General features: G+C 44.6%; 1 protein-coding gene across 2 annotated transcripts in view; it reads right to left on the bottom strand.

Moving 5' to 3' along the window:
• Positions 1 to 7,295: 7,295 nt before the first annotated feature.
• Positions 7,296 to 25,811, bottom strand: part of CSNK2A2 (casein kinase 2 alpha 2) — a 37,560-nt gene continuing 19,044 nt past the window's right edge. For both annotated transcript variants that reach the window (XM_059383672.1, XM_059383671.1), the window contains 8 exons: positions 23,210 to 23,269; positions 18,208 to 18,291; positions 17,339 to 17,449; positions 16,999 to 17,100; positions 16,371 to 16,471; positions 14,988 to 15,136; positions 13,459 to 13,553; positions 7,296 to 7,740 (listed from right to left, as the gene is read on the bottom strand). In XM_059383672.1, coding sequence (XP_059239655.1) covers positions 13,477 to 13,553; positions 14,988 to 15,136; positions 16,371 to 16,471; positions 16,999 to 17,100; positions 17,339 to 17,449; positions 18,208 to 18,291; positions 23,210 to 23,269 — 684 coding nt within the window. In that variant the 3' untranslated portion in view covers positions 7,296 to 7,740; positions 13,459 to 13,476. The remainder of the gene's footprint in view (positions 7,741 to 13,458; positions 13,554 to 14,987; positions 15,137 to 16,370; positions 16,472 to 16,998; positions 17,101 to 17,338; positions 17,450 to 18,207; positions 18,292 to 23,209; positions 23,270 to 25,811) is intronic.

Genomic DNA, 25,811 nt, shown 5'->3' on the forward strand with positions numbered 1-25,811 from the left:
CCCGGTGTCAAGGAAACGTGGCTGGGTAGGGTCAGGGGAGTGAAGACCTGGCCCCGCCCCCTGGGGGACTGGGAGGAGTTACAAGGGCAAAAGGAAAGTGGAGAAAGGCGCGGAAGGTAGCGTGGCTAAGCAATTGCTTACCTGGTGTCCTGAGAATGTCAAATAGATGTTGGCCAAGTGCAGGATAATATTAAAGTAGCCGACCCTTATTGTGCACTCACTGTGCTAAGCGCCTTATACGCATCATTGCTTAATTATCAAGGGAGTCGCTACGAATACACCCCGTTATCTCGTGGGATGCAAACCAGTGCTCTCAGAAAATGTATTTCTTTCAATGCACTAGCAAACCAAAAGCCTGAGCATTAAGATAAAAGCAGAAATTAATAAAATTAAACAAAATAAAGTTGAGTTGGTTGAGTTGAATCAATAGCTGTTTTAAATCAATTAATATTTAGAACAGGTTTTAAAAGATAAAATAGAGGCGCCTGGGTGGCTCAGAGGGTTGAGCCTCTGCCTTTGGCTCAGGTCATGATCTTTGGCTCTCTGCCTGCCTCTCTGCCTACTTGTGATCTCTGTCTGTCAAATAAATAAATAAAATCTTAAAAAAAAAAAAAAGACATAAAATAAGCTCTGATTTTTCAGGTGTGGAAGAAATCGCGAATGTTGGAGACCAATCGCTCCTGAGCATCTCCTCAATATTACACTGTGTGCCCAGGCCTGTGCTGGGTATTGTGGCTGCCAGAAAAGGAGTTTGCTGTTAACATCCTCATCAAAACTGCTACAAATAGCTAAGATCAGTTGAGCATTTATTAGGTGTCAGGCACTATACTTTAGTAGAAGAGCTTTAGCCTTCACTAGATCATTTAATCCTCACAGCAACCCTGTGAACAATCTAACCAGAATTTCCAAACATGGTGTGGGGTGGGGGATGGGGGGTGGAATATATGGATCTTATTAGAGTAGAAAGTCAAATTTTTTTATATGAAACTTATTTTTGGATGACTTATTTTGGATGACTTGTTCACTTTAGGCCAGTGAACAATTTATGCCTTGTTATTAAAATGTTCAGGGATCCTGCTTTGCCTCTTCCATCTTCTGATGGCCCTAGATGTTCCTTGGCTTATGGCATCCTCACTCCAATCTCTCCACCATCTTTTTTTTTTTTTTTAAGATTTTACTTATTTATTTGACACAGAGAGAGAGAGAGAGAGAGAGATCACAAGTAGACAGAGAGGCAGGCAGAGAGAGAGGGGGAAGCAGGCTCCTGCTAAGCAGAGAGCCCGATGCGGGGCTTGATCCCAGGACCCTGAGATCATGACCTGAGCTGAAGGCAGAGGCTTAACCCACTGTGCCACCCAGGCACCCTCTCTCCACCATCTTGACATAAACTTCCCATGTGTCCTCTCCTCTTATGAGCACACCAGTCACTGGACTTAGTGTCTACTTTGAATCCAGTAGAACATCATCTTGAGAATGCATCCACCAAGTCCCTCTTTCCAAATAAATGCCCGTTTCTATGTTCTGGGTGGACATGAATTTTGAGGGGACACTATCCAACTCACTATACACCTCATCAGAGAGGACTTCTTTGACAAACAACCTGGAATGGCACCACTCCCACCCCAACTATTTGTTCCCTACCCCACTTTATTTTTTTTTTTTATAGAATTTGTCATACCTTCATCATCTATATTACTTATTGTTATCTCCCTTCCTCTGATTTTGATCTTCTGGGAGAAAGGATTTGGTCTGTCTTGCTTATAGTTGTCTTCCCAGGACCCAATCCAAGTGCTTGCATAAAGTGGGAATGCAGTAAGTATGTGTTGAATCAGTGAATCAGAGTCATGGACCTGTGGTCCTGGTCAATGCAGGCCCAGCACAGGCTCTGTCTCTCCTGGCCTAAGTAGCTCCACACCAGCCAGCCAGTAGAAGTCTCCTTCCACTCTGAATTGGGGCTTGCCTATCCCATTTGCCTGCTCACATTTCTCTCAGTAACAGTGCGTTCTTAACTAACATGGAACACCTTGAGCGAGTGTGGGCCCAAGGGCCTTGAACAGGGAGCCAATCAATGAGTGAGCTGATGGAGAAAATGAATGTTTGCTTCTCCTAACTACCCATTCTCAGTAAGCATCTGCCTTAACTGTCTTCAGTTGTTTCTTATGTTGGGATTCAAAGTTGATTGTGATTATGGCTTTGGCTACAGTAAAGATGATTTGTTCAAAGGTTTGGAGAACATAAATTAGTGAGTTGGCTCCATTGTAGGCTTAATTTTGGTGTGCAAACTTTTCAAGTGCAAACTGTGTCTTCTTTTGCGCATGTGTCTCAGCACCTACACATCATGGCAAGCACACGATGACTGAATGGATGGATGGACGAGTAGAGTAGAGCCAAATGCTCATCTCTGACTTTTACTTTCGTTTCAAAGTTAACATTGACCAAATTAACCTAAAACTGCCTCTCACAGAAAAATGCATTAAACACTATAATTCTTGGGGCGCTTGGGTGGCTCAGGGGGTTAAAGCCTCTGCCTTCAGCTCAGGTCATGATCCCAGGGTCCTGGGATCAAGCCCCACATCGGGCTCTCTGCTCAGCAGGGAGCCTGTTTCCCTTCCTCTCTCTCTGCCCGCCTCTCTGCCTACTTGTAACCTCTGTCTGTCAAATAAATAAATAAAACTAAAACAACAACAACACTATAATTCTTTAAGACTGCTTTCCCTTCATCAACATGAAGTCATTTAATGACAAAACACAAGAAAAATCTTGCTAATGAGTTGCTTTCTTCAATGATTCCTATAATCAGAATGGGGTGGATGAGTCAGTTTAAAAAGTAATAAATAGAAAGGAAGCAGAATTTACTGAGACAGTAAAGGGATTCCAATCTGGATAGTGGGTGAGGAAGCTCAAATGATACAAATCAGGCCATTAAGAGTTTCAGAAGAGGTTAACATTATTCTAACTATCATCAAATGAGGTACAAGATAGGGGTGGTCTTGAAAACCTCATTACTACTGCAAGGGGCTTAGTTTGTTGACCTGAAATTTGGGTAGAACCATCGTAGAAGTAGCAACCAGTACTTGACCATCCCAGAATCTCGGACCATGGATGTATCACAGTCCTGAGTTTAGATAGGTTACCTTGGTAGGATGTCAACCCACGCAGAGATGAATACAAGTAAGTCAAACCCATGATATCAGTAACCCATGTCAACGTGAGGAGTAAGCTTCCGATTATTGTGACGTTTTGTTATTTAAGATAACTTAATGTATTGGAGAATCGGATACTTTGAATTTCATTTGAAATTCTTAAAGGAATGTGAAATTAAGTCTGTGATTTTAATTTAAAAATGTTGAAGACATTTTAAGTTTATAAACATTTACTGTTTAAAGATTTTGACTTATTAAGTCTAGGAGTTTAAGTATGTTTGCATTTGAATGCTTAGGAAGACTTCATCCGATTTTAGGTCTTTCCTTTTAGTTACTGGAAATATTTGTAGAAATCAAACAGATTAAATATATGGTTGACTTTGAAATGTCTAAGAAAACTAGATTAAGTGTACAAGCAATATTTACAGTTTAACCCATTATGTTTTGAGTTGATTGAGCAACAATCAAGGAATAAGCAAAAGTGTTTATATATAAAACCAACTAGTTGGTAGTTAGAACAAGATTTGGAAATCAATCTTAGAAACACAGAGTAGATTTTAAATGTACAGCTTTAATTATTAAGATATTAGAAACACCAGTAATTATACACATCCTTTTCAGTGTGTAGAGGCTCTGGTCAGACACCAGAACCCAGTGGACAGTGTTTGCTCATGTCCAAAGCCCAGAAACTCTGAACACTGGCCTCTGAGAGACACAAGGGACTTGCCACACACTGGCAAGGCAGAGTTTATGCCTTATTCCTCCTTGCTGATCGGGGTGGGAAGGCATAGTAATGAAGGGAGTAGTTCTGCCTGAAGAATCACCCTTTAGCTCAGAGCAAAGACGGAAGACTGCCTTGGAAGTGGGTGTTCAGTTGGTGGGTGAAGGACCACTGCTTGCCATCACCAGTTGTTATAGCCAAAGACCATCAGCCCTGACGACATCAGTAAAAGATACAACGGTGGGCAGAAAACGCTCCTGCTCATCTGAGAGTGAAGTTCAAGTGGGACTCTGTTGGGCCTCTGTGCATTATTGTTGTTTTTAAAATTTATTTTTTAATCCACATATAGGAAAATGTACTCTTTTGGGGGGCTGTACAGTTTTGACAAAGGCACTGAGTCACATAACCATCGCCACATTTAGGATACAGACAGTTCCATCAACCCCCAAATTTCCTCCTGTTATCAAGCCCCCAACCCTGTCCTGGTCATGCCGAATCCCTGGCGACCACAGATGCGTTTTCCATCTTACATTTTGCCTTTCCCAGAATGTCACAGAAATGAATTACTTAGTAAGTAGCCTTTTGAGTCTGGCGTCTTCACTTAGTACTATGTGTTTCAAATGCACATTTTAAAAGCTTCCTGAATATTCCTCAAAGTGCTGCTCATCCATTCTATACCCACCCTCTGCCCAGGGATATTTTATAACATTTGCCAGCCCCCTCCCTGCTTACTTTTGAAGGCTTCCCTACAGCATATCAAACGTATTAAAAGGTAGCCATTTTTCATATTTAAGGTAACTTTTTTCTTGTTTTTTTTTTTTTTTTAAAGATCTTTAAGAATTGCTTTAAAATGATTTGATTTGGTGATTGTGACACTTCACTACCATAAGAGAAATATTTTTTAAAGCAAATAACAATGAAGCTCATAGGATTGGAAAGACAGATAATTACATTTATTAATTTTTTATTTTGTAACTTTCTTATGTGAGCGCCAATACTTTTTTTTTTTTCAGGTTTCAAACATTCCTGCTTTCCTGGAAAGCTCAAAGACTCTAGGCACCATGTTCTGAGTGCCTGACAGAGTCCCACAAGAGTTCCACCACTAAAGGCATCACAGTTCCAACCTAGACCGGTGAGAGAAGGGAAGAGAAGCCTGCTTTCTCTGAATCATGGCAATGCCTTAAGACAAAACAAAACATATGGCACAATTCCTTTTTAAGATTTTATCTCACAAACACAATGTACTGCGTAAAAATATATGTGCAAATGTGTTCACTGCGGCATATTGGTAATAGTTCTGCCAAGACTCTATCATCGGTAAGGACTGCTTCGCCTGCAGTACGTCACACACTGGACCACCACCCCGCCACGAAACACAGGTGAGGTAGATCTGTACGTGCTGACGGTGAAACTGTCACAACTTCGGGAAACCACAAGTTGCAAAAAAACAAAAACAAAAACAAAAAAACCGACGTATAGTTTGAAGACATTTCTGTAAAAATAAAAATTGTCACCATTTTTTAACTTCATAAACATGAAGGAAAAAAAAATCACAGGATATACGCCAAATTTAACCATAGCTACCTCCAAGAGAGAAAAGAGATTTTGTACGTGTTTGTGTGTGGTGGGTTAGGGGTGGGCATTAGGTGGGGGAAAGCTTTCATGATTGACTTTTAGGTAACATTTGCATTTTTTGCCGTGAGCATATAGTACTTTGGTAATTAGAAAAGTTAAACAAACATTACTTTAAACAGCCCAAACACAAAGCAGGAGCACTGAGATGAGAATCGATATTCTGGATTTCCAAGCATGCTGCAGATGAGCCTTATAGACGGTTTTTGGGTAAGCAGGTCCCCTGTCCCCTTTTCTCAAGGTCAAAAAAGCCTAAGCAAAAACTCCTTCTTTCCCTTTATTCCACAAACTCTCTCCCACCCAACAGTAGTCATCGACAAAAAAGAAACTTATCTGAAATGCTTGAGAGGTTTCTGGAAAACAAGACTTTCCCATGGGGAAGTTAAAGAGCACCTCGGTTGAGAAGATAAACAGGGAGCTAGCATCCATGTTCTGCATGGCATCTAAGAGTTCCCGAGCCAATCAACATCTACTCTGCAGAGACCCTTCTCATCTGGGAAGGTTCTCAAATGCCGATGGGTCAACATGGAGTGATGGGCTAGGTAGGTAACGTGCACACACGAAGCACCATGTCTGTAGGAGCTTCGAGGATGGGAGACCACAAGAAATTTGCAGAGCCTTGAGTCAAAAGGGCTGCATGAGAGAGCCTGCTTGAGAAAACCAGGCCAGCGGTGGTGCTGCAAAGTCCCAAGTCCATCCACTCAGTGTCCCGTTGGCCTTACAAAGTCTGCTGGCAGCAGGCCTGCCGGCCCTCGTCGCTGGTGTCCGGGGCCAGGCACTGTCTCGGGCTCCCACACCTGTGCAACTGCTTGGATACGACAGAGGCTGCTCCAAGGGACACTGTGACGCCGTGATGACCCTGAGGGGCCTCTTTGCTCTCCCCCCACAACTGCTTCAGAAACTGTGAGTGTCCACACCTGGGTTCCCACAGTCACCTGTTCAGGACAAGCAGCAAAGAAAGAAGAAGGAATGTTGTGGGACCAAGTGGCTTTTGTGGGGAACTAGTGGGCTCCCCTGAGCCGCGTGGGCATCGGGGTCTGCCCGGCTCTCTTGCTTTCTAGAGGCTGTGGGAGGACGCAGGCCACAGCCAGAGGCAAAGCTGGGTAGCCACCAGGTTGTGGCTGCTTTTAGCTCCCTGTGGCACAGCTGTCCTGAGACGGCAGGCCTGAGGGAGCCAGGGAAGACTTGTTTGTAAAGCAGGTTTCATTTTCACATAATACACCCGGTGCTTCCACTGCACTCTCTCACAGTCGTGTGGGCCACAATTCCTTCCAGCTCATGGGAGCTTCCAAATGCCACGAGAAGCAGCCCTTGGTCTGGACCTGAGTCCCTCTGACCCCTTCCCTGCTGCAAGACCGCACACTCAAGCAAGCTCCATGTTAAGATGCTTTTCCAGAAGGACCACAGGGAAGGTGGGGGATGGGGAGGTGGAATGAACTACAGAGACACTGGTAATAGAAAAGCAAAGAAGGGGCTAAGGCATCTCCTGGAGGTCACTAGAGGTGACATCTGTCTACCACCTTGTCACTGGGTTAGAAGGGTCAAGGCAAAACACGGCTCTCCTGGCTCGCTTGATCTACTTAAGTCACCTGCGGTTTGCCCCATTCTCAGGAGTAGTTCACGATACCTGTTCAACTTCTCATCTCTGGCCAAGAGTGTCCTTCAAACCAGCCCTTCTCACCGCTGGGGCTCCCCCTGCTTTCCTCTGGCTAGAACCTGGCACGAATGCTCTTCATTCAGTCCTCTGCGGCCACGGGTCTCGGTTAATGGCCCCTTCCACACTGAAAACTCTCCATACATTTCTTTTAAAACCTTTTATTCAATAATATATACTTTTAAAATTATAATATGTAACTGCCCGTCATGCCGTAGATTGCCCCCGTACCCCCACTGTGGAGTCTGTGGTCGGCTAGTTAACGTGGTCTGCTGGTGGCCACAGGCCGAGTCAAGGGGGAGCAGGGGAGCAACAGTAACCCACGACCATTTTGCATACCCTTCACATTTCCCATGCTTTCTGGGTCAGGAGGAAGTCAACAGGAAGCCAAAGGCGTATGAACCTTTTACATTCAGAAGTGAGGTTTGATATACGGTGGTGGGCTGCCCCTTCAGTTGGTCTGGTTCGTGCTGGCCAAACCTGCCACCATTTTGTGTCTGCTCACGGAACGTGCTCTCTCTACACACGTTAAGACGTTTTGATTTGGTTCTTGTTCTGCTTATGGAAAAGTGGGAGGAACCGCAACAGACCTGGGGAAAGAGACGGGAGGAGGGGAAAGACGGCATTAATCAATCTGACCCGGAGTGAGGACAGGCCTTCGCTTGCCTGCGGCTTCCTTCTCTGTAAGAGTGTGGGAGCAGTGTGCAAGCTGGACTTTCCCATGCCACTCAGTGGAAAACCTAGTAAGAGCTAACTTTATGGTCTCAGGTTTCAGCAATACCCTCTTCCTTCCTCTTGTGATCGCCACTCACAGAGGCGGTCTTAGGCATGGCCTTCTGGGAGAGCAAGGGGAAAGCTCTGGACATGGCATGTGCTCCCCAGGCCTTTTTCCCACCTCTTGGGTCCGGAACACAGATTTGGAAGCACCATTGGCTTCCACCATGGACCATTCTCTGACAGCCGAGCCACAAGCTCAGCAGTCCAACTCCAGATCCCCATCAGCCCTGACCCAGTTCACTGAGGACATCTCAGGACTAATAATCAGATGACTGTATTTACGCTGGGGAAGCGCCGAGTCCACTAACAAACAAAGAGCAAAAAGGGAGCTCAAATATTTTTAACTCTCCCCTGGGAGCAGCGGTGTGGCATGGCCTGAAAACCCCGTTTCTCCTTCCATGTCCAGCACAGTGGTGTGGGCGGTAAGAAGCCAGCGGCAGAACTCTAGAAGCAGTGCTCAGAGATGGGCACTACAGCAATGAGAAAGGACTATGCCCCCGGGAAGCAGTCACAGAAACATCATTTCATGAAAACTTTCCCTGGGTCAAGGATGGGAGATCCTACGTTCTTAAGAAAGGCCACATGGCGCGGAAGGCTAAGAAAGAAAGGCCTATTTGCCTTTAAGCACTTTGGCAACTGATTTCCAAGCGTCCAGCGCCACAGAGGGATCCGTCAGGGAGAAGCACGCTAATTAAAGACACCACCATCTGCCAAATGCAGATGCACAATAGCGTGTGCCTGCTTGTGATGCACGGAATGCGAGCAGGAAGAGATGTTCATCAACGCAGAGCACTCTGCCACAGGGGTGAGTCGGGCACTAAAATGGGCCGATCCCAGAAGCAGGTGCCTGAGGCGGAAGCGAGTACCAAGGAACCACAACCGCCCCACCGGGACCCCACTCTGGCCCCACCTCATAGGACTGAAGGTAGGGATCCACTGCATCGTCCATACACCCATGTTCGCAGTTCAAGGTGTACCCCGCCTCTCCCCCAAGACACAGGAAACACAAGCCTAAGGTCCCCATAGCAGTGGCTGGTCTCCCGCTTGGGAAGCTGGTGGTTGTCAACATTTTTATTTATGAAAACAGGACTGAACATGCATTTGTCTTTCCACTAAGGGCAGCAGCACATCAGTCCTGTATCAGTCATCCAGTGATAAAGAGGTGGCCAAGTGTGTCAGAAGTGGTCACTTGGCAAAGATCACAACCCAGGCAGTGGTGCTTTTCTGCGAACAGAAGGAAATGGTTGGCTCCACAGGTCTTGAAGATTTATCCAAGCTTTCCAGGGGGTGGCAAGATTTCTGTCCCAACCTCTTAGTCACCATTTACAGCAAGAAAAGCCAGCAAGTGCAAAACTGTTAATTTATTGATTCAATGAAAGTTATTATTTTTTTGGAACAATCCCCAATACATGCAGTTCAGGATTAAGTATCACATTTGTAGCACATTGTTGAGTCTCTACACAGAAGTACTCAGCCCATCAGCTGTATAACCCATCACATCACTTTCCCCAGCCTCCACGGCACCTGCTCGTAGTCGTTTCCATGAACACATCCATAGAGCTCAGAAGTATACGTTATTACTGGTTTTCTTGGCCAGATGTTTTACCGCCACCTCCCCTCCCCCACTCCCACCCTGGGATTAGTTTTTTAAAAGCAGGACGTTAGGCCATCTTAGGTTGATTAAGCTCTCTGACCAACTCTGGCTTCTCATACGCTCCTGTGGACCCTGCTTTTGCTTTTGGAAGGGCTTAGAGTTCAATGACCTTGACTCTGCTCCATTATGATCCACCCCTACTTATTTGTAGGAGGGAAATTTGCTTTATCCTGTGGGTGCTCATGCAGTAACACAGGTTTCTAAACAAATTGTGCAGTCTGAACTGGCATTAAGGGAAACGGCCAAGTGGGCTCTCTTAGAACCATTTCAGTGCATATAAAAAAATTCTTCCAATTGCTGCTTGTGTTCCCCAAAGAATTTTGCTTCCACCCTTAATACAGCACCTGGGAGAACCTAAGTCATTTCCCTGAGTAGGTGTGGACCGAGACCCACGGCCGCCAGCTCTCTCTAGGACTCAGCATCTGCCTGGAGGGCACCACTTCCAGTCCCGCTGGAACCACTCCAGGCTCCATGACCATCTCAGGACACCATTCCAGCTCGTGAAGGTGGTGTCCCTGAACTTTGTCAAGAAGTCATGCTCCCTCCTCAAGATCCACCCTTTGACTGTTTTTCTTATTGGTTCCCTTTCTTTTAACCACCTCCTGCCTGAGCCCCCAAGGATTATAAGCTCTTCTCCAGCCAAGTAGTCTGAGTCCCTTCCTTCTCTGCAAGGGAGCACAGCAGCTTTGAGCCCCGGGAGCAGCGACGTGCTAGAGGATGTCTGTTCAACCCGGCGCGGCGGCCGGTGTGCAGGCGCCTCAGAGAGCCACCATCGGCACTGCTGTCATTGGTGAGAAGACCCAGGAATGCTTGGTCTGCGCTGTCCACTTGACTTCTCCCACCTAGTCCCCTCCCAGTGATGGGACAGGAGCGGGCAGCTGATACGATCCAGGGGAGAGTGAACTGCAAGCAAGCTGCAGGTGAAAAGATCACTGGGCATCTCATCAGTTCTGCTCTCGCCATGGGACTTGTCAGCTGAAGCCAAGCCTCGCACTTATGCTCACTTGTGGCCCATCAGCCCTGACAGACTGATATGTATTTGGCAAAGGAACATTTTGTTCTCACCATACCAGGCCTATGTCGTTGAACACAGGCAGGACCTGAGATGATAGTGTAACACTACCCTGTTCCCCACATTTTTTGCTTTTCTTTAGGAAATAACTAAGTCCTTATCGTAGGCACTTTTAACCAGTTATAAAGTAACAAAGCAAACAAAATGGCTAATCAAAAATACTGAGATGAACTTAAGAAATAATCTGCTGACCAGACAGGATATTGGGTGGGTAAATATACCACAGCTGAGTCTAAGTATAAGAGCAGACTCCCACTCAAACACACACACACTCACTCTCTCTTTCTCTCTCTCTCTTGCTCTCACACATCTTCTTTCCCTGCCCACGCCCCCCACTCTGGGAACTTTTCATGACCATCTCCTAAGCCAGGTTAAGTATGTGGAAATCTCCAGGGAGCTAGGTTCATCTGGCCACAAAATGGCTCTGTAGATGGGTAAGAGAAAAGGTTAGGACTGGACTCACTTCAATTTGGGAAAGAACCTATAGCCAGCCAGCCAGTTAGTTGTCAAGACCAGACTCAGAAAGGGATGGGCATTTTAAACTCAGTCATACTGTCTAAGGCAGGAAAAGAAGTGAAAAGCATAGGTGGTGGAAAAGTAAACTATGCATAAAAAGAATTCCTCCTGTGTCAGAGCCGCAGTCACAGAGCCAGGATAGGCAGCTTAGCTGTGTCTGCACTGACTAAATCATGATCAATGGAGAGAGGCAGAAGTACGTCCATCACCTGACTATACTCCTCCAGATAATTTCGCTGCGTCTGGGGAACCCAAGGAAAAGAAATGGGGTTACTACTTCATCAAGACCCTCCAGTACACTCCTCCTGCCTGGTCCAGACAGGCAACTTAAAAACAAAAAAAAAACAAGAGTGGGCGAGAATGACAGGAGGAGGTTGAGAGGTAGGGGGTAAAAAAGACACACAGCGGCACATCTCCCTGATAATTACCAACAGCGCTGCCTAGAAGGGCACATCAGAAGGCTTCCATGCCTGACATACGAATACAGGTGCAGCTGAGAGCTCATGCCTTGGCTTCCGTTTTCAGGTAGAACAAATGCATACATCAATATACAGAGTGTGCAATATAGGCAGGTAGTATTGGTATGAGAATCTTAACTGAATGCATTTCCTGGCTTTGGGGTCTTATTTTTAATTTTCAATCTGTAATGTCAACTCTAGTAAGAGTTTTATTTGCATTTTAAATTCCCACCAACCAAACGACAAAAATACAATCTACATATAGAGATAGGACCTGCTACCAATACCAATACGATTTTATTGGAATACGGAATGTAAACAGATGTTTTCAAACAAACAATCTAACCTTATAAAAATGTATGGCATTATTAAATAGTTAATAAAGAAATCCTACAGTCTGATGTGGGTTGACACCTCGAGCTCTAGCCTAGCTCGAAGTCCCCACAGCTGTGGCATGGCTCTGCAGCTGGGGAAGGAGACTGCTTGCAAACCAGACTGGTGACAAGTCCCCAAAATGAAATCAGCCTGTTTACTTTTTAAAACAGAATCCAGCTTCCTTTGCTAACACGAAGGCTGGCACAAGGGATCCCGAGCTTTGACACTGACTCCAGGAGCTCCAACCCACCCCCAAGGCTCCCCAGATGATGACTGTTCCGTCACCGGGGTACGGGCTGGCCCTGCACACACAACCCCAGTCCCTGCCCGTGAGAAGGACAGCTCTGCCATCACGTTCACATATGACCTCTTGGAGCTTCCAAATGCAGCTTACCCTGATTATAGAGGGAAATTGCTTCTCATGGGGATAAAAAGGCAAAAAGGGTGGGGGGTGGGGGAAGAGTACATTTTCTCACTCAATAGGTCTTTTCCTAAATACATTCTAATAGGATGTTACCCTCATTCCCCAACCTGCCTGAAGACCTACTTTCCAGCTTTCATTATGGTTATGACCAAAAAGTCTCTATTTCAGGGAGGTGCATGAAAACAGGTGCACACACAGGGATGTATGTGCTGGGAAATGGTGAGGTTTTCCTTACAAGGCTGCAAAAAGAAAAAAAAGGCTACACGGAAAAAATAGCAACAAGATTTTATGGTTAGGTAAATCAACAAAGGTTACAGTGAGCTCCAAGTTATGCACTTCGCATCAAACTTCTGATGAGACAGAGGGACCTGTTCATGGCGTCACAAGGTTTCAAGTGATGCCTGCTGATGGCAAAGGGGCCTCTTGTGAGCGCCTGCAGTGTGCTCCCAAATGAATACACTTAGAAGAAAACTGCAGGGGTGAGGTACATTTCCCAGAGAGCTCATGTCATAAAAAAATACATAAAACATGAATTTGTAAAAGAGCTTTAAAAAAAAAATACTGTCACTGTTTTAATATCTCCTTTTCATAAATGAGGCTGGTGTGTCAGTATAGACTGCTGACGTTTTGCTAAATCTTGAGCCTGAATCTCACACCAAAGGAAACCCAGACCACAGTGGAATAGATAGGAAGTCAGATATTCAGAGCTTGTTGACTGAACGGGTTAATTCAACAGTGGCCTCCTGTTAAATAAAGGTAAATGGACAACAACTCCGAGTCTCTCCTCTCCCATGCATTCCAAAGGGAGCGTTCCCTCAGATCCTGAACTATGGGCATCGTCCTGCCGCCACAACGGCAGCTCCCTGTAGACTAGTACTGGGGGATTTCTTTCTTTTTGACAGACAGTTAGGTCTTTACTCTTCTTTGCATTTAGAAGGAATGACTAGAATTTCTTTTTATCACATTGTAGTTTTCCTTCAAGATTTGGGTTTGGTTGGTTGGTTTTATTGGCAAGCATCAATGCCGCATTACCCGTCGCCTTCCAAGTCTTCACCGGGCTGCCGTGAGGCCACTGGAAAGCACAGCATTGTCTGCAGAAGGCTGGGACTGCTCCTTCACCACGGGGTCTGCAAGAAAACAGGATGGAAGTCAGCCGAATCTGGGCTGGAAACCATGGGAGGCACCATCATGACAATCCCCCTTCTGCAGTGGGGTAGAGAGAGATGGACGACTGACGGGAAAGCCAGGGTCAGAAGGACAACAGAAATTACAGAACTAAGGTTAGAGAAAAATCAGACACTGAAAACTAATCAGGGGAATTTGCTCTTCTAGTCAGTTCCTGCACTTCCTTCAAAGGGCAAGTTCAACTACGGAGACTCTTGGAAAACAGAGGTCCACAAACATTGACTTCCCACTGTTCAAAATCACTACTAATCTTCTTATGTGTTATTTTCCTTGAATACTAATGTCAGGTCCAACCCCCAATTTCTTCAAATCATGGGCAGTAATGAGCACTTGGGAGCAAAGGAATGAAAAGAGCCATTAGAAGACCTATCAATTTTAAGCAACAGTCATTTGAAACACTTTTTATTTTTTTTTTAAACAGAAGATGTGTATTCAGAAAAGTAGACAGATCATTAATTACGTATTACAAACATCAGAATTCTTAACTGACTCTAACTCAGAGGGTGAAAATAGCTTCCTGTGCCAGAGGGACCCCTGCGTTGTGCTTATCTGAGGTCCAGAAGGCCGAAGGGTAAAACCTTTCCAATTTGTTGTCCACTAATGCTTACAGGCCAGCTGGTTCAAGAATTGTATAATACAGGTAAGATTTGCTTAATCTCTAGAAGGGAAGAAAAGAAAGGAAGATAGCATACTAGCCAACCCAATAGACAGGCTGAAGGTTTTTTTCTTGATTCAGAGAGTGAGCTAAGACAGGTCCTGTAACCTTTATCCCCAGTCTCCTGTGCCTGGACCATATCATCTCATGTTGCCAGCAACTAAGAGGAAAGCTTATTTGAGACCTCCCGTATTGTGGGGGAGGGTGGTACACATGCAGACAATAAGCAACCCAGGCACTAATCCATACCCACACTATGAAGGGAGGCCCCAAAATTCTTTAACTGAAGTAGGATTTTAGTGAGGTCTTTCCACACCTGCTTTCCTTTTCTCAAATTCCTTCTATTTATTTAACTCATTTCCTTCTTTAAAAATATACCACAGTCACCTTATTACTTTAGACTACTTGTTTTTTGAGGGGAAGGTATCTTGGGTTAGGGTCCCACACAATTGTATATATCTGAAAACAATGTTCAGGTGCTCGTGATCTCCCAACTCAGGGCCACAGGGAATGGTCCACAGACCAGACTCAAGGAGAACTAAGGGAGCGGACAAGCAAACACCCTGCAGACCAAGAAACGGAACTGCAAAACTGTCTTAACAGTCGAGAACCAATGAGGCCAAATTCCACGGATGATTCAATCCAAACAGCTAGAATTCTGACTGGCCTCAAAGATAAGCAACTATTTCTCCTGTAATAAACTATACCCCGGGAGACTCACAGAAGTACGGGTGCTCCATGGCCTCTTTGGCAGTCAGTCTCTGTTGATGGTCGTATCGCAGAAGTTTGTCCAGAAGATCTAGAGCCTCGGGGCTGACGAGGTGTCTGTTCTCACTATGGATAAAGTTTTCCCAGCGTTTCCGTGAATGTCTGAGAAGGAAAGGGAAGCGTTAGTACCGAGATTCTATTCAACAAGACTCCTGATGTTACTAGGGCTAAAGGCAACAAAATCTTAGACTACTGCACTGATTTCAATCTCATTCAATCCCTTTCTCACCGTATCTGCCCCACCCCCCACAGGGACATTCGCAGCATCCTGAAACAAAAACCATGCTCTCTGACAAATAAAAGGAGCAAAAACTTCGACGTCTCGTTTACAATCTGTGGCACCTTCCTAGATCACCTCTTATGCACCAGGCTTTTAGTCCATTTGGTGAGGCACAGAGGTGATGGAGTTATTTTTGTTCAGCAGAAATATTTAGAGAGCCAACCTCAGAAATCTAGAGGCTCCATAAAACACTGAAAATTGCCAATGCATTTACTTTTCTTTCTTTCTTTCCTTTTTTTTTTTTTTTTAAAAGATTTTCTTTATTTGACAGACCAGAAGCAGGCAGAGAGGCAGGTAGAGACAGAGAGGGGAACAGGCTCCCCGTTGAGCAGAGAGCCCGATGTGGGGCTCGATCCCAGGACCCTGAAATCATGACCTGAGCTGAAGGCAGAGGCTTAATCCACTGAGCCCCCCAGATGCCCCAATGCATTTACTTTTCAATACTATTGCACTGTACCTGCAAATATGCTTTAAAATCCGCTATCTTTTTTTTTCTTTTAAAGATTTTATTTATTTTATTTGACAGATGGAGATCACAAGTACACAGAGAAGCAGGCAGAGAGAGAGGAGGAGGCAGGCTCCCCGCTGAGCAGAGAGCCCGATGCGGGGCTCAATCCCAAGACCCCAAGATCATGACTTGAGCCGAAGGCAGAGGCCTTAACCACTGAGCCACCCAGGTGCCCCAAAATTTGCTATCTTGTAAAAATCCATTACACAGAAAAAAAAACCTATAAAGCTCTTACTCAAAGAAGAAACACAGCTTTCTAAGATTTTTCCATTAAAATAAGCATATGCTGTATCAGAAAGCTTTTTTCCTGTAATAGGATTTTGTCTTCCATTTTCTACTGACAGGTTATCTCTTAGAGAAGTACAGTGACCAGAAGACACATGTAAACAATGCCTAGATACCTCAAAGCAAGTTAAAAAAAAAAAAAATACAGGCAAAAAAGGGAGGAGGTTTCAATTTTGCTATGATTAGCAAGTGATTTCAGCGACATTCCCAGTTCTGAAATAGGGTAAGTTAAAACTCTCATTCTCTCTCCCTCTCTTACTTACTGTCCCAGGATATCGTTGAAGTGTGGATCTAGGTCTATGTGATATTTCTTCAGATACCCATACAGCTCATCTGTACCCAGAACCTTGGCAATGCGAACAAGCTGAAACACAAAACAAACTGACCAAATCACTGAGCACAGAGCTCACTGCAGGCCTGGGAGGACACGATCCCAAGGCACTGGGGACTTCCACACCACTGGGTTCCCAGGGACCAGATGCAGGCTGAAGCCTGGGGCACACAGGCAGCAGACCCCAAGACATGATGGTCACAGAACACAAATTTCCAAACCGCCTTTAAAATGGTAACAACTTCCGACAATAATCTTCCAGAAGCTGACCAATTCTGGGGACATCACAATCTAATGACTACAGTCTGGTTTTATTAGACAAGGGCTGCCCGACTTCTTCACAGGACTCTCTCTGGAAGTTGCGCATTAGAGAGTTTTATCTGTCTCTACATTTGGGGACCTGGTAACCACAAAGGGTCATACAATTCTCTACCCTGAAGGAAAACTTCTGTGCAGACACTAAGTGACACTTAGCGGCTTGAGGACAACATCCCTGTCATAGGACTCCATTTTCTTGGCATCTGCCCCACATGGGGAAGAGCCAGTCACTGTTTGCTCACCTGGTCGTAGTTGTCCTGTCCGTGAAAGAAGGGCTCCTTTCGAAAGATCATGCTGGCTAACATACAGCCCAAACTCCACATGTCCAAGCTGTAATCATACATCTGGGGAAATAAGGTCAGCCTGTCAGTGAAGGGTGTTATAAATGCATTTCTCTGATCTGGATTTTTAGTCTTTAGTTGACCTTGGCATATATTTTAGAATTCAAAGAAAAAAAAAGTTACTGAGAAAAGTCTGAAATTAACACTTCAGGCTTGGTTCTGAATGTATCCAAAGAACAAAGGAAGAGAAGCTCTAAGAAAACACACAAAGGCGGGGGAGATGCTTGGCTAGGAGTTTTACCTGATAGTCCACAAGGAGCTCCGGGCCCTTGAAATATCTCGAGGCTACACGGACATTGTACTCCTGAGCAGGATGGTAGAACTCTGCCAGACCCCAGTCTATCAGTCGCAGCTACAAACATGACAGAAATCAAACACGTAAAGGAGTGATTCCAGATGCCCATGCCTTAGAACAAGGCCACATCACATCAGTTAACAATTATGTGGGCCACATGAAAAATGCTAGCAAAAATTACGCTTTCAGCAACAGTGGAAGGGTCCCTTCTAGAGCAGAGCACTCAGAATCTTATTTGCTTTTTCTTTTTTTAAAACTTAAATGATCCTGTTTTTTCATTCTCTTCAGATCAGTCAAGCTTAAGCCTTTGACTCTGTCCATTTCGCTGGCATATATAACACACTCCTCTGTCAATAACAGCTGCCACGACTGACAGGGTTGGGGACACAGGCCCCAGTCCAGGCTTGAAGCACTGCTCTAGCCTTTCGTTCATCTCCTAGCAGTGGATTCGTCCACTCACCTATCAGGGACAACTAGAACCAGATATCGAAAATAGGAGAGACCCAAGTGTACTCGTAAGGCCAGGCACACTGATTGGTCTTAGAGTCATTAAAATGAGGAGAAACTATCAGCTGGAGTTTCTTTGCATGGCCCTCTGGAAAACCATGACCGAAGTAAACACGGGACGACAGTGAGGCTCGGCTGCCTACTTTCCTTGCGTACACCTATGCAAAGTAGACAGCAACACCAGAGACTGAAGAGGGAACAGTAACAAAAGTCTGCCAAAGACAGCGGTAAATGGGTCTGCAGTACCACCTGCAGTCTGCCCTAGGCCTTCCACGGAAAGCCTTGTCGCTGCCTGGCTGCAATGGTACCTTTTTCTGCTGGTGATCTATCATGACATTGTGAGGTTTCACATCCCTGTGCATGATTCCCTTGCTGTGGCAGTAATCCAGGGCCTATTAGACAAGAAAGCACAGAGAAAAGTAAGCAAACCATCTACCAACCGCGATGCAAGCATATTCTTATTATTTGTGACAGCTTGGCTTGGATGCACTCTCCCAAAGAGCAGCTTACGGTCTGTGAGAGAGAAGAATAGGCATGCTTCAGAAGGCTCCCCTTGCTCTGGGGGCACCCTATGCCGGCAGCTGGTGGAGAGGGGGCTCTGTGAGGGAGGGGTCAGGGAGACGCTTCCACCTAGGTGTTAGTAGATAGCACTTCACCAGCCACCTAGATTTAGAAATCCTACACTCATCTGTTGGTCTAGCTTGATGGGTTTAAAACCAGATCTGGGAAACTCACCAGAGTCCCCTCTCACAGTGGTTCAAATGGCACGCAAGAGTCACTGTGGGAATGAAGATGTGTCGTTCAACATGGACCCAGTGTTCTAGTATTAATATTTTCTTTTACAAACAACCCCTAAGCCAGGGGCCTTTAAGAGTTCTATTTTTACTCTAAGGGAAGATATTGCTCCCTACAAGACAGATGACACGCAGATACGATTTTAAGCATAGAAGTCCATGATTTCCTTTAGCACACTCACAGAGTTGTGCGACCGGCACCACAATCCAGTCTTGGAACTCTGCCACCATCCCAAGAATTCCCTGTCAGCTTGCCTGTGATCGGTCCCCACTCCTCTTTGCCCCTACCTCAGCCGTAACCACAAACCTGCTGTTACTGCCGAACTGCCTTTTCTGGGCATTTTTAAAGTGAGATAATACAATATACAGTACTCTGCCTTCCCTCCCTCAGCATAATGTTGCCGAGACTCCTCTCTGTCCTTTCTGTGTTGCTGAGTAGTAATCCGCTGCAGGGCTGTCCTAGCTGACGGACATCTGGGTTATCTCCAGTCTGGGACTAAACAAAGAACACTGCTTATGCATGTTCACGTAAAGGTCTCTGAGAAGACACAGGCTTTCATTGCTCTTACACAGATTCTTGAGGGTGGAAGCGCTGAGCTGTCTGTTAGTTTACATTGAACTTTTTAAGTCTGCCTGATCGTTTTCCAAAGTGCCTGCTCCATTTTACATCCCCAGCAGTCACGTATGTAGGTTCCGGTTTCATCACTTTCTTGCCAACAACTTGTCACTGGTTCATCCTCAGGATTTGCGCCTTTCTGGAGGGTCTCACGTGGGCCCTCACGTGGATCTGAATTGTATTTCCTAAATGGGTGATCAAGAGGACATCTTTTTTTTTTTTTTTTAAGAGGACATCTTTTTGAGTCTTAGTGGTCATCCTGCATCTTCTTTGGATAAATACTGATTCAAAATTTTTTTTTTTTTGTCATTTTTATCTTTTACCATTTTTTTCTTTGGGTGCCTTGTTTGTTTTAGATAATACAAAAATTTGCTTCTAATTTTCCCTTTCTGAATACAGTAACTATTCTCACACATTTTAAATTAGGCCTTCTGGCTTGTCTTCAAAGCACTGCAGCCTACTTGACTGCCATGATTTCCTCCTTAGGTAATAAGAATCATAGCAACCCATCATCTCGTGCTTCCTACTATGTGCCTGGCACTGAGTACTTTTAGGGGAGTTTTCTACAAGACAAGATTAGGGTTTTTCCAACTCGGCATTGCTGACATCTTGGACACCTGGGACTTGGGGTAATTCTTGGCTGGGAGAGCTGTCCTGTGCACGGCAGGATGTTTAACAGAATCCCTGGCTTCTTCCCACCAAATGCCAGTTACATTCTTCCCCATTGTGACAACCAAAAATGGTTTCAGATTTTGCCAAACTGACCTGATTGAGAACCACTGGACTAGGTCAGAGAATGAGCTCTAGGATCAGCATTCCAGGAATAAACAAATTCTGCTTTCCCCAGACACAAAGAAGTAGATAGCATACGATGCTTAATATTCGAGGGTTAAAAAACAGACAAGGGGCGCCTGGGTGGCTCAGTGGGTTAAGCCTCTGCTTTCGGCTCGGGTCATGATCCCAGGGTTCTGGGATCGAGCCCCGCATCGGGCTCTTTGTTCAGCAGGAGCCTGCTTTCCTTCCTCTCTGCCTACTTGTGATCTCTGTCTGTCGAGTAAATTAAAAAAAAAAAAAAAAAATTAAAAAACAGACAAAACTAAACTATGGTGGTACAAGCATCTTCAGAAAAGGGATCCCGAAGAGAAGGGGCATAGGGGCATATGCGAGCCTTCTGGGGTATTTGTTAATATTCTCTACCAGACCTGTCCAATAGAACTTTCTGTAATGACAGAATATTCTACAGCTGCACTAATATAGTAGCCACTAGCCACAGGAGGCCATTGAACACTGAAATACGGCTGCTGCAATTAAGGCATGGATTAAAGAGCTCCCTGTGGGCAACAGCTACTATACTGGGCAGCACAGTACCATATAGATCTGGGTGAAGGTTTCACTTATGTAAAAACCCAAAAACCTGTACGCTTAAGAATTATTCATTTATAGAAGTTCTACTTCAATTTAATTTTTCTCTTTGTTTTGCTTCACAACAACAGGTGTAGCAAGATTCTACAATGGCTTTGTGGCAGTGTCTTTTGAAACCAGGGCTCCTGAGGACACACCTCCCTGGATCTGAATCGGGAGACTGCACTGTGTACCCAGCAACCACTCAATAGCCCTAGCCTCAGTTTCTTTGACATTTTCCGTGAAGCTGAAGATCTCCTCTTCCTCAATCCCCATTTTATTACCCCAAAGAAAAAATTCAGCAAGTATCGATTCTGTTATTTTGCCTAGTCTTTGCCCAAAGGAATGAACTAATTAGTACCATAATACCTGGGGTGTAAGAAAAACCTAAGGAGAGCAGAGGCTGAACAAGGACAGTAAGGGAATTAACTCTTTTGCCAAGTTCACTAGTCAGACTCCCTGTGGAGTCACTGACATGCTTTTAAATTCCTTGGGGGAGTTATTTCAGTTTCAAAATCTGGTATTATCTGACCATTAAGCATGAAAAACATTTTTCAAACTTCGTCTGGGGTTCTGTGCCTCATTAGCAGAAAGAATGCCCTTACTGGCTAGCTGTTACCTCCAAAAAGCAGAAGGGATATCAGACACACAGTACCATCTACATGACCCGCCTGTGAAGACCTGCATCATTGGGATGTCTTCCCATGACTTAAGCACAGCTGTACTAGGTTTAAATCTTCATCTTTGGTGTGCTAAGTGAAAACCACAAAATCTTAATACCTTACTTAAAAAAAAAAAAATAACCAACTGTTGGATTTGGATTGCTGCTCTCACTGGGTGGATGCACTGGGTTCTCCGGCAAGCACCTCCAGAGAAGGAGCTAGCAGATTGCTTTTAAGAGCACAACACTGCAAACCTCTTCCCCATGGACACCTTCCATTCTGGTCTGGAGAGGACATGCAGAAAGGTGTGATAAAGCAAGCTCTACCTTCACATGCTTCTGATATTACTGGCAAAAGAAAGACCCATTAGTTTTAAGAGTGGACTCTTAGAAAATTGGCCACCCTGGTACTAATGAAAAGTGGTTTGTATAAGCGCTTCTAAGAAAACACATTTACCTCACAAGCTAGTTCTCCAAACCCCCATTCCCTAAAGCTTAGCTTTAATGAAACAAGGGATTTTGTTCAAGTAACTATTCACAATCCCATTAAACTCCTCTTGGCAATTTTCTTCAATAATGCTAATAACTCAGTCATCTCTATCTCTCAGAGGTTCTTAAATTGAGATCCACACCCCCCATAAAACTTCATGTAATACTGTATATTTATACATGTATTTCAGGGGGAGTTTATATGTTCTCTTTAGATTCGTAGTGATCCATGACTCAAAACTACTTAGGAGCCATTGGTCTATTCCATTTGATAAGCCATTATAGAATTCTTTACCTAAGTGTTCATCTAGACAAACTAAAACTAAAAAAGACCATTCCTCCATCAACCAGTAATGTTTCAAAATTTCCGTCTTGGCAGATTACTAAGACAGCTAGAGGGCCACTGCCCCACCCCCAAACCCCCAACCCGCCATCACCTCTCCGTGCGTGTACACATCAGTCAAGGCTGGAGGGTAGGCTGGGAAGGGGATTGTGAGTGATGGCAAGAGAAAGATGGCCACAGAGGCCTACCTCCCAGCACTCACGTCCCTCCAGACTGTGATTTCAATGCTCTGCCCATCAAAAGGTGAAGTCTACTTCCCTATTCTTTGAATCTAGGCTTGGCCAGGATTTCTTTGGCCAATAGGGCATTAGGAGACAATGAATAAAGCAGAGGCTTGAAAAGCGCTTACACATCAAACTTTGCCTTCTCGTGGAAGTAGGAACCGAGGCCACCACAGGAAGAAGCAGCTTAGACTAACACCTCTGTAGAACGAGGCTTTGGCTATGCCAGCTGCCACCCCGGACCAGTGTGCCCCAGTCATGCTGACCCAGGCAGAAGACTCACCCAGGAACCCATAGAATTAGGAGAAAAAATAAATTACTTTTTAAAAAGTGTTAAGTTCTGGGTGACATGTTATACCATGAAAACTAACAGTGTTAATTAAACAGCAAAAAGAAAATCCAATGGCCAACAAGAGCTACAAAGAAGGAGGTTCTGATTCCTGTTATCTCTTGACTCGGCCACCTTTCTCAGTTCCACTGGAAAGTTCCTATGTAAGGATCCCACGACAGAGATCTCAATGTAGGTTAAAAGAGAAGCAAAAAAAATCCCTTAGGGCACGTGGCTGGTTCAGTCAGTAGAGCCTGCGACTCTAGATCTCAGGGTCATGATTTCAAGCCCCAGTTGGGTGTGGAGGCTACTTAAAAAAAAATTTAAAAAAACAAAAACAAACATTTCACGAAATTCTCTAAGTATCAAGAAAGAGTCTTCCTGAGTTCTCTGTCCTCTCTGAAATTTCTTTAACGAATATACCTGAAAAAATTCACTGCATATGAATGCCACTTACCTTAAGTAGCTCATACATATAAAACCGGATATCAAAGTCTGTCAGGATCTGGTAAAGTTGCTGAAACAGATTTCAGAAAAGAGAAAGTTAATTAAGTCTCACCGCATCTTGTCATCCCAAATACTGCTCATCATTCTCTGTAAACTTACTACTTAAGTCCTAAAGAACCCCAGAACTTTTTTCTACTACCTGTCTGGAACAAATGGGGATAAAGGCCAAGGGCAAGGGTGTAATACTTCTGCCTTTGTTGGGGGTGGGAGGAGGAATTCCAAGGGAGAGAAACATTTAATTCAACCTGTATCTTTTAAAAAATTGGTTCAATGTTCCATGATTTCAACACCTCAAATTACATTATTGTGGAGATGAAGTCCAAGTTGTCTGACCATCCTCATATTCTTACTACACTTCAAACTAACCCCACTGGAGCAGCACAGTGTCCGTTAGAGAACTATGTTCTGAGTGGAGATCAGAACTTCATTGGCCCATGTGGTAAAAAGTGGCAACACAGTGTGTTTGCTCAAAAAGAAACAGGAAGGGATGACTGGGTGGCTCAGTTGTTAAACGTCTGCCTTTGGCTCAAGTAATGATCCCAAGGTCTTGGGATCAAGCCCCACACTGGGCTCCCTGCTCGGTGGGAAACCTACTTTTCCCTCCCCCATTCCCCCTGTTTGTGTTCCCTCTCTTGCTGTCTCTCTGTCAAATAAATAAATAAAATCTTAAAAAAGAAAAGAGAAAAGAGAAAAAGAAACAGGAGGAAAATGACTGCTCTAGCTCTTGGAGATGGTAAGAGACTTAAGAAAGGAGTAGGGGAGTTGAGAGAGAGAGAAAAAAAAAAAAAAAAGAAGAAAGACAGGTACTGAAAATGATTCCAGGCCAAAAGAACAAACAAAGAGTTCTCATACTGGGACAAAAGGCACACCCACTGGGAGTCTGCTCTTTTTTATTTTTTAAGTTTCCATTTCCAAGAGGCAGAGTAGCATTAATACATCCAGGTTCATTAAAATCATCACAAATCTTCATCAGAAACTATACCAACACTTTTATTTTAGGTAATCAATTCCAAGTAGATCTGTTCCCCATCAGTCACAAGTAGCACTTTCTACAAAATTAGTCAGCAAAACTTTATTAAACATATTTTATTTCTTTATTGGAAGACTCCGGCAACAGAGGAGAGCTCTCAAAGGGGCACTGACCAGCCTATATGATGTGTCTGTGTGGAGCAAAACTACACATCTCTATTTGTCTGTAGTTACAGGAATGATATAAAGACATAAATAAAACACGGCTTCATATATATGTGTGGGGGGGATGGACAGCAGGAGCACAGTGAAATAAAGGAGATTTTTCACTGCATACTATTTTATATTTTAGATCCATGTAAATACACTACCTGTTCAAAAAGATAAAACAATTTGCCAAGAATTAAATTTAGTATCTTCTAAGACCACCAGGATTTAGCTTATTTCTCAAATTTCCCTTGTTAAATAAAAGTAGTTCTCCCTCTAGCTTAGTAAAAACATTTACCTTCATCAACCTCAGGCAGCAGAGGGCATAAGCCCATACAGACCAGTCCACTGGTGGTGTCTGGGCTGGGAAGAAGCTACACTCAGGAACAAGGGGCACCACCTCTCCTGCTCAGGTGGGACTTGGCTGCGGAGCAGCCAAGCACTCAAGTGTTCTGCTCTCCTGCAGCTCTGCACTGCATGGAAGACTTCTGGGCCAGCACACCAACAGCCTGGATGCACAGATGCAGGCTGAAGATACTATCTCTTTGGGTGTCAAATCAGCTCCTCCTCTGAGAATTAAGGAGATCGCTCCCAGATACGGTGCCAAGTTGAACCCCAAGTCAATAAATAGGCCATGAAAGTGAAGTGAGCATTTTCTAACCCGCAAAGGGTTGGACTATTTTCTTTCCAGAGAACAAATATGGGCTGTTTTATCACTTGGACCTTTATCTATGGAAGGCTTTCCTCTCCTATCATGTGGCATCTATACAAAGCCATCTGTGTAAATGGTGTTAAGGCCTAACAATATATGTTCTTGGGCTGCCAATATAATATTTCTAGCTACTCCAACCAGTATCAATTTTATGTAATATAAAACAACAAATGAATATAGTGGTTAGGTCTAATACATTATGAAGTCCCAAATGACAGGCTGACATTCACTCTCATTTCTCAGGAGCTCTGGGTAGGAGGAGCCCAAACTACACCTGTAACATTTTACCACCTGGGCCTAAAATTCAAGACTTGCCAGGGTCCACAGTCTGGCTTCTTCCAACTTTTGCAGCTCTGTCTCTATTGCCACCCTGGGGCAGGTGGGGGTCACCAACCCCAACCAAATGAACCTGCTGGCCCCCTCCACTCTTCCTTCTCCAGCGTCCCCACCTCCCCACAAACCTAGAAGATCCCACCCGGCTCCCTTAGCCTGCAAGTCAAGACAGCTGACAGGTGTCCCTTCCTTCTCTGAACCTTCTGGCTATTTACTGTCCTCTGCAGTGTTCAGAGGACACAGACAGCAGCCATGTCCCCAAAGTTAATGTTCTCCACTCAGGTACAGACAGCAGCCATGTCCCCAAAGTTAATGTTCTCCACTCAGGTAC

This window comes from Mustela nigripes, chromosome 17 (genome assembly GCF_022355385.1).
Source record: "Mustela nigripes isolate SB6536 chromosome 17, MUSNIG.SB6536, whole genome shotgun sequence".
In the NCBI taxonomy this organism is placed as follows: Eukaryota; Metazoa; Chordata; class Mammalia; order Carnivora; family Mustelidae; genus Mustela; species Mustela nigripes.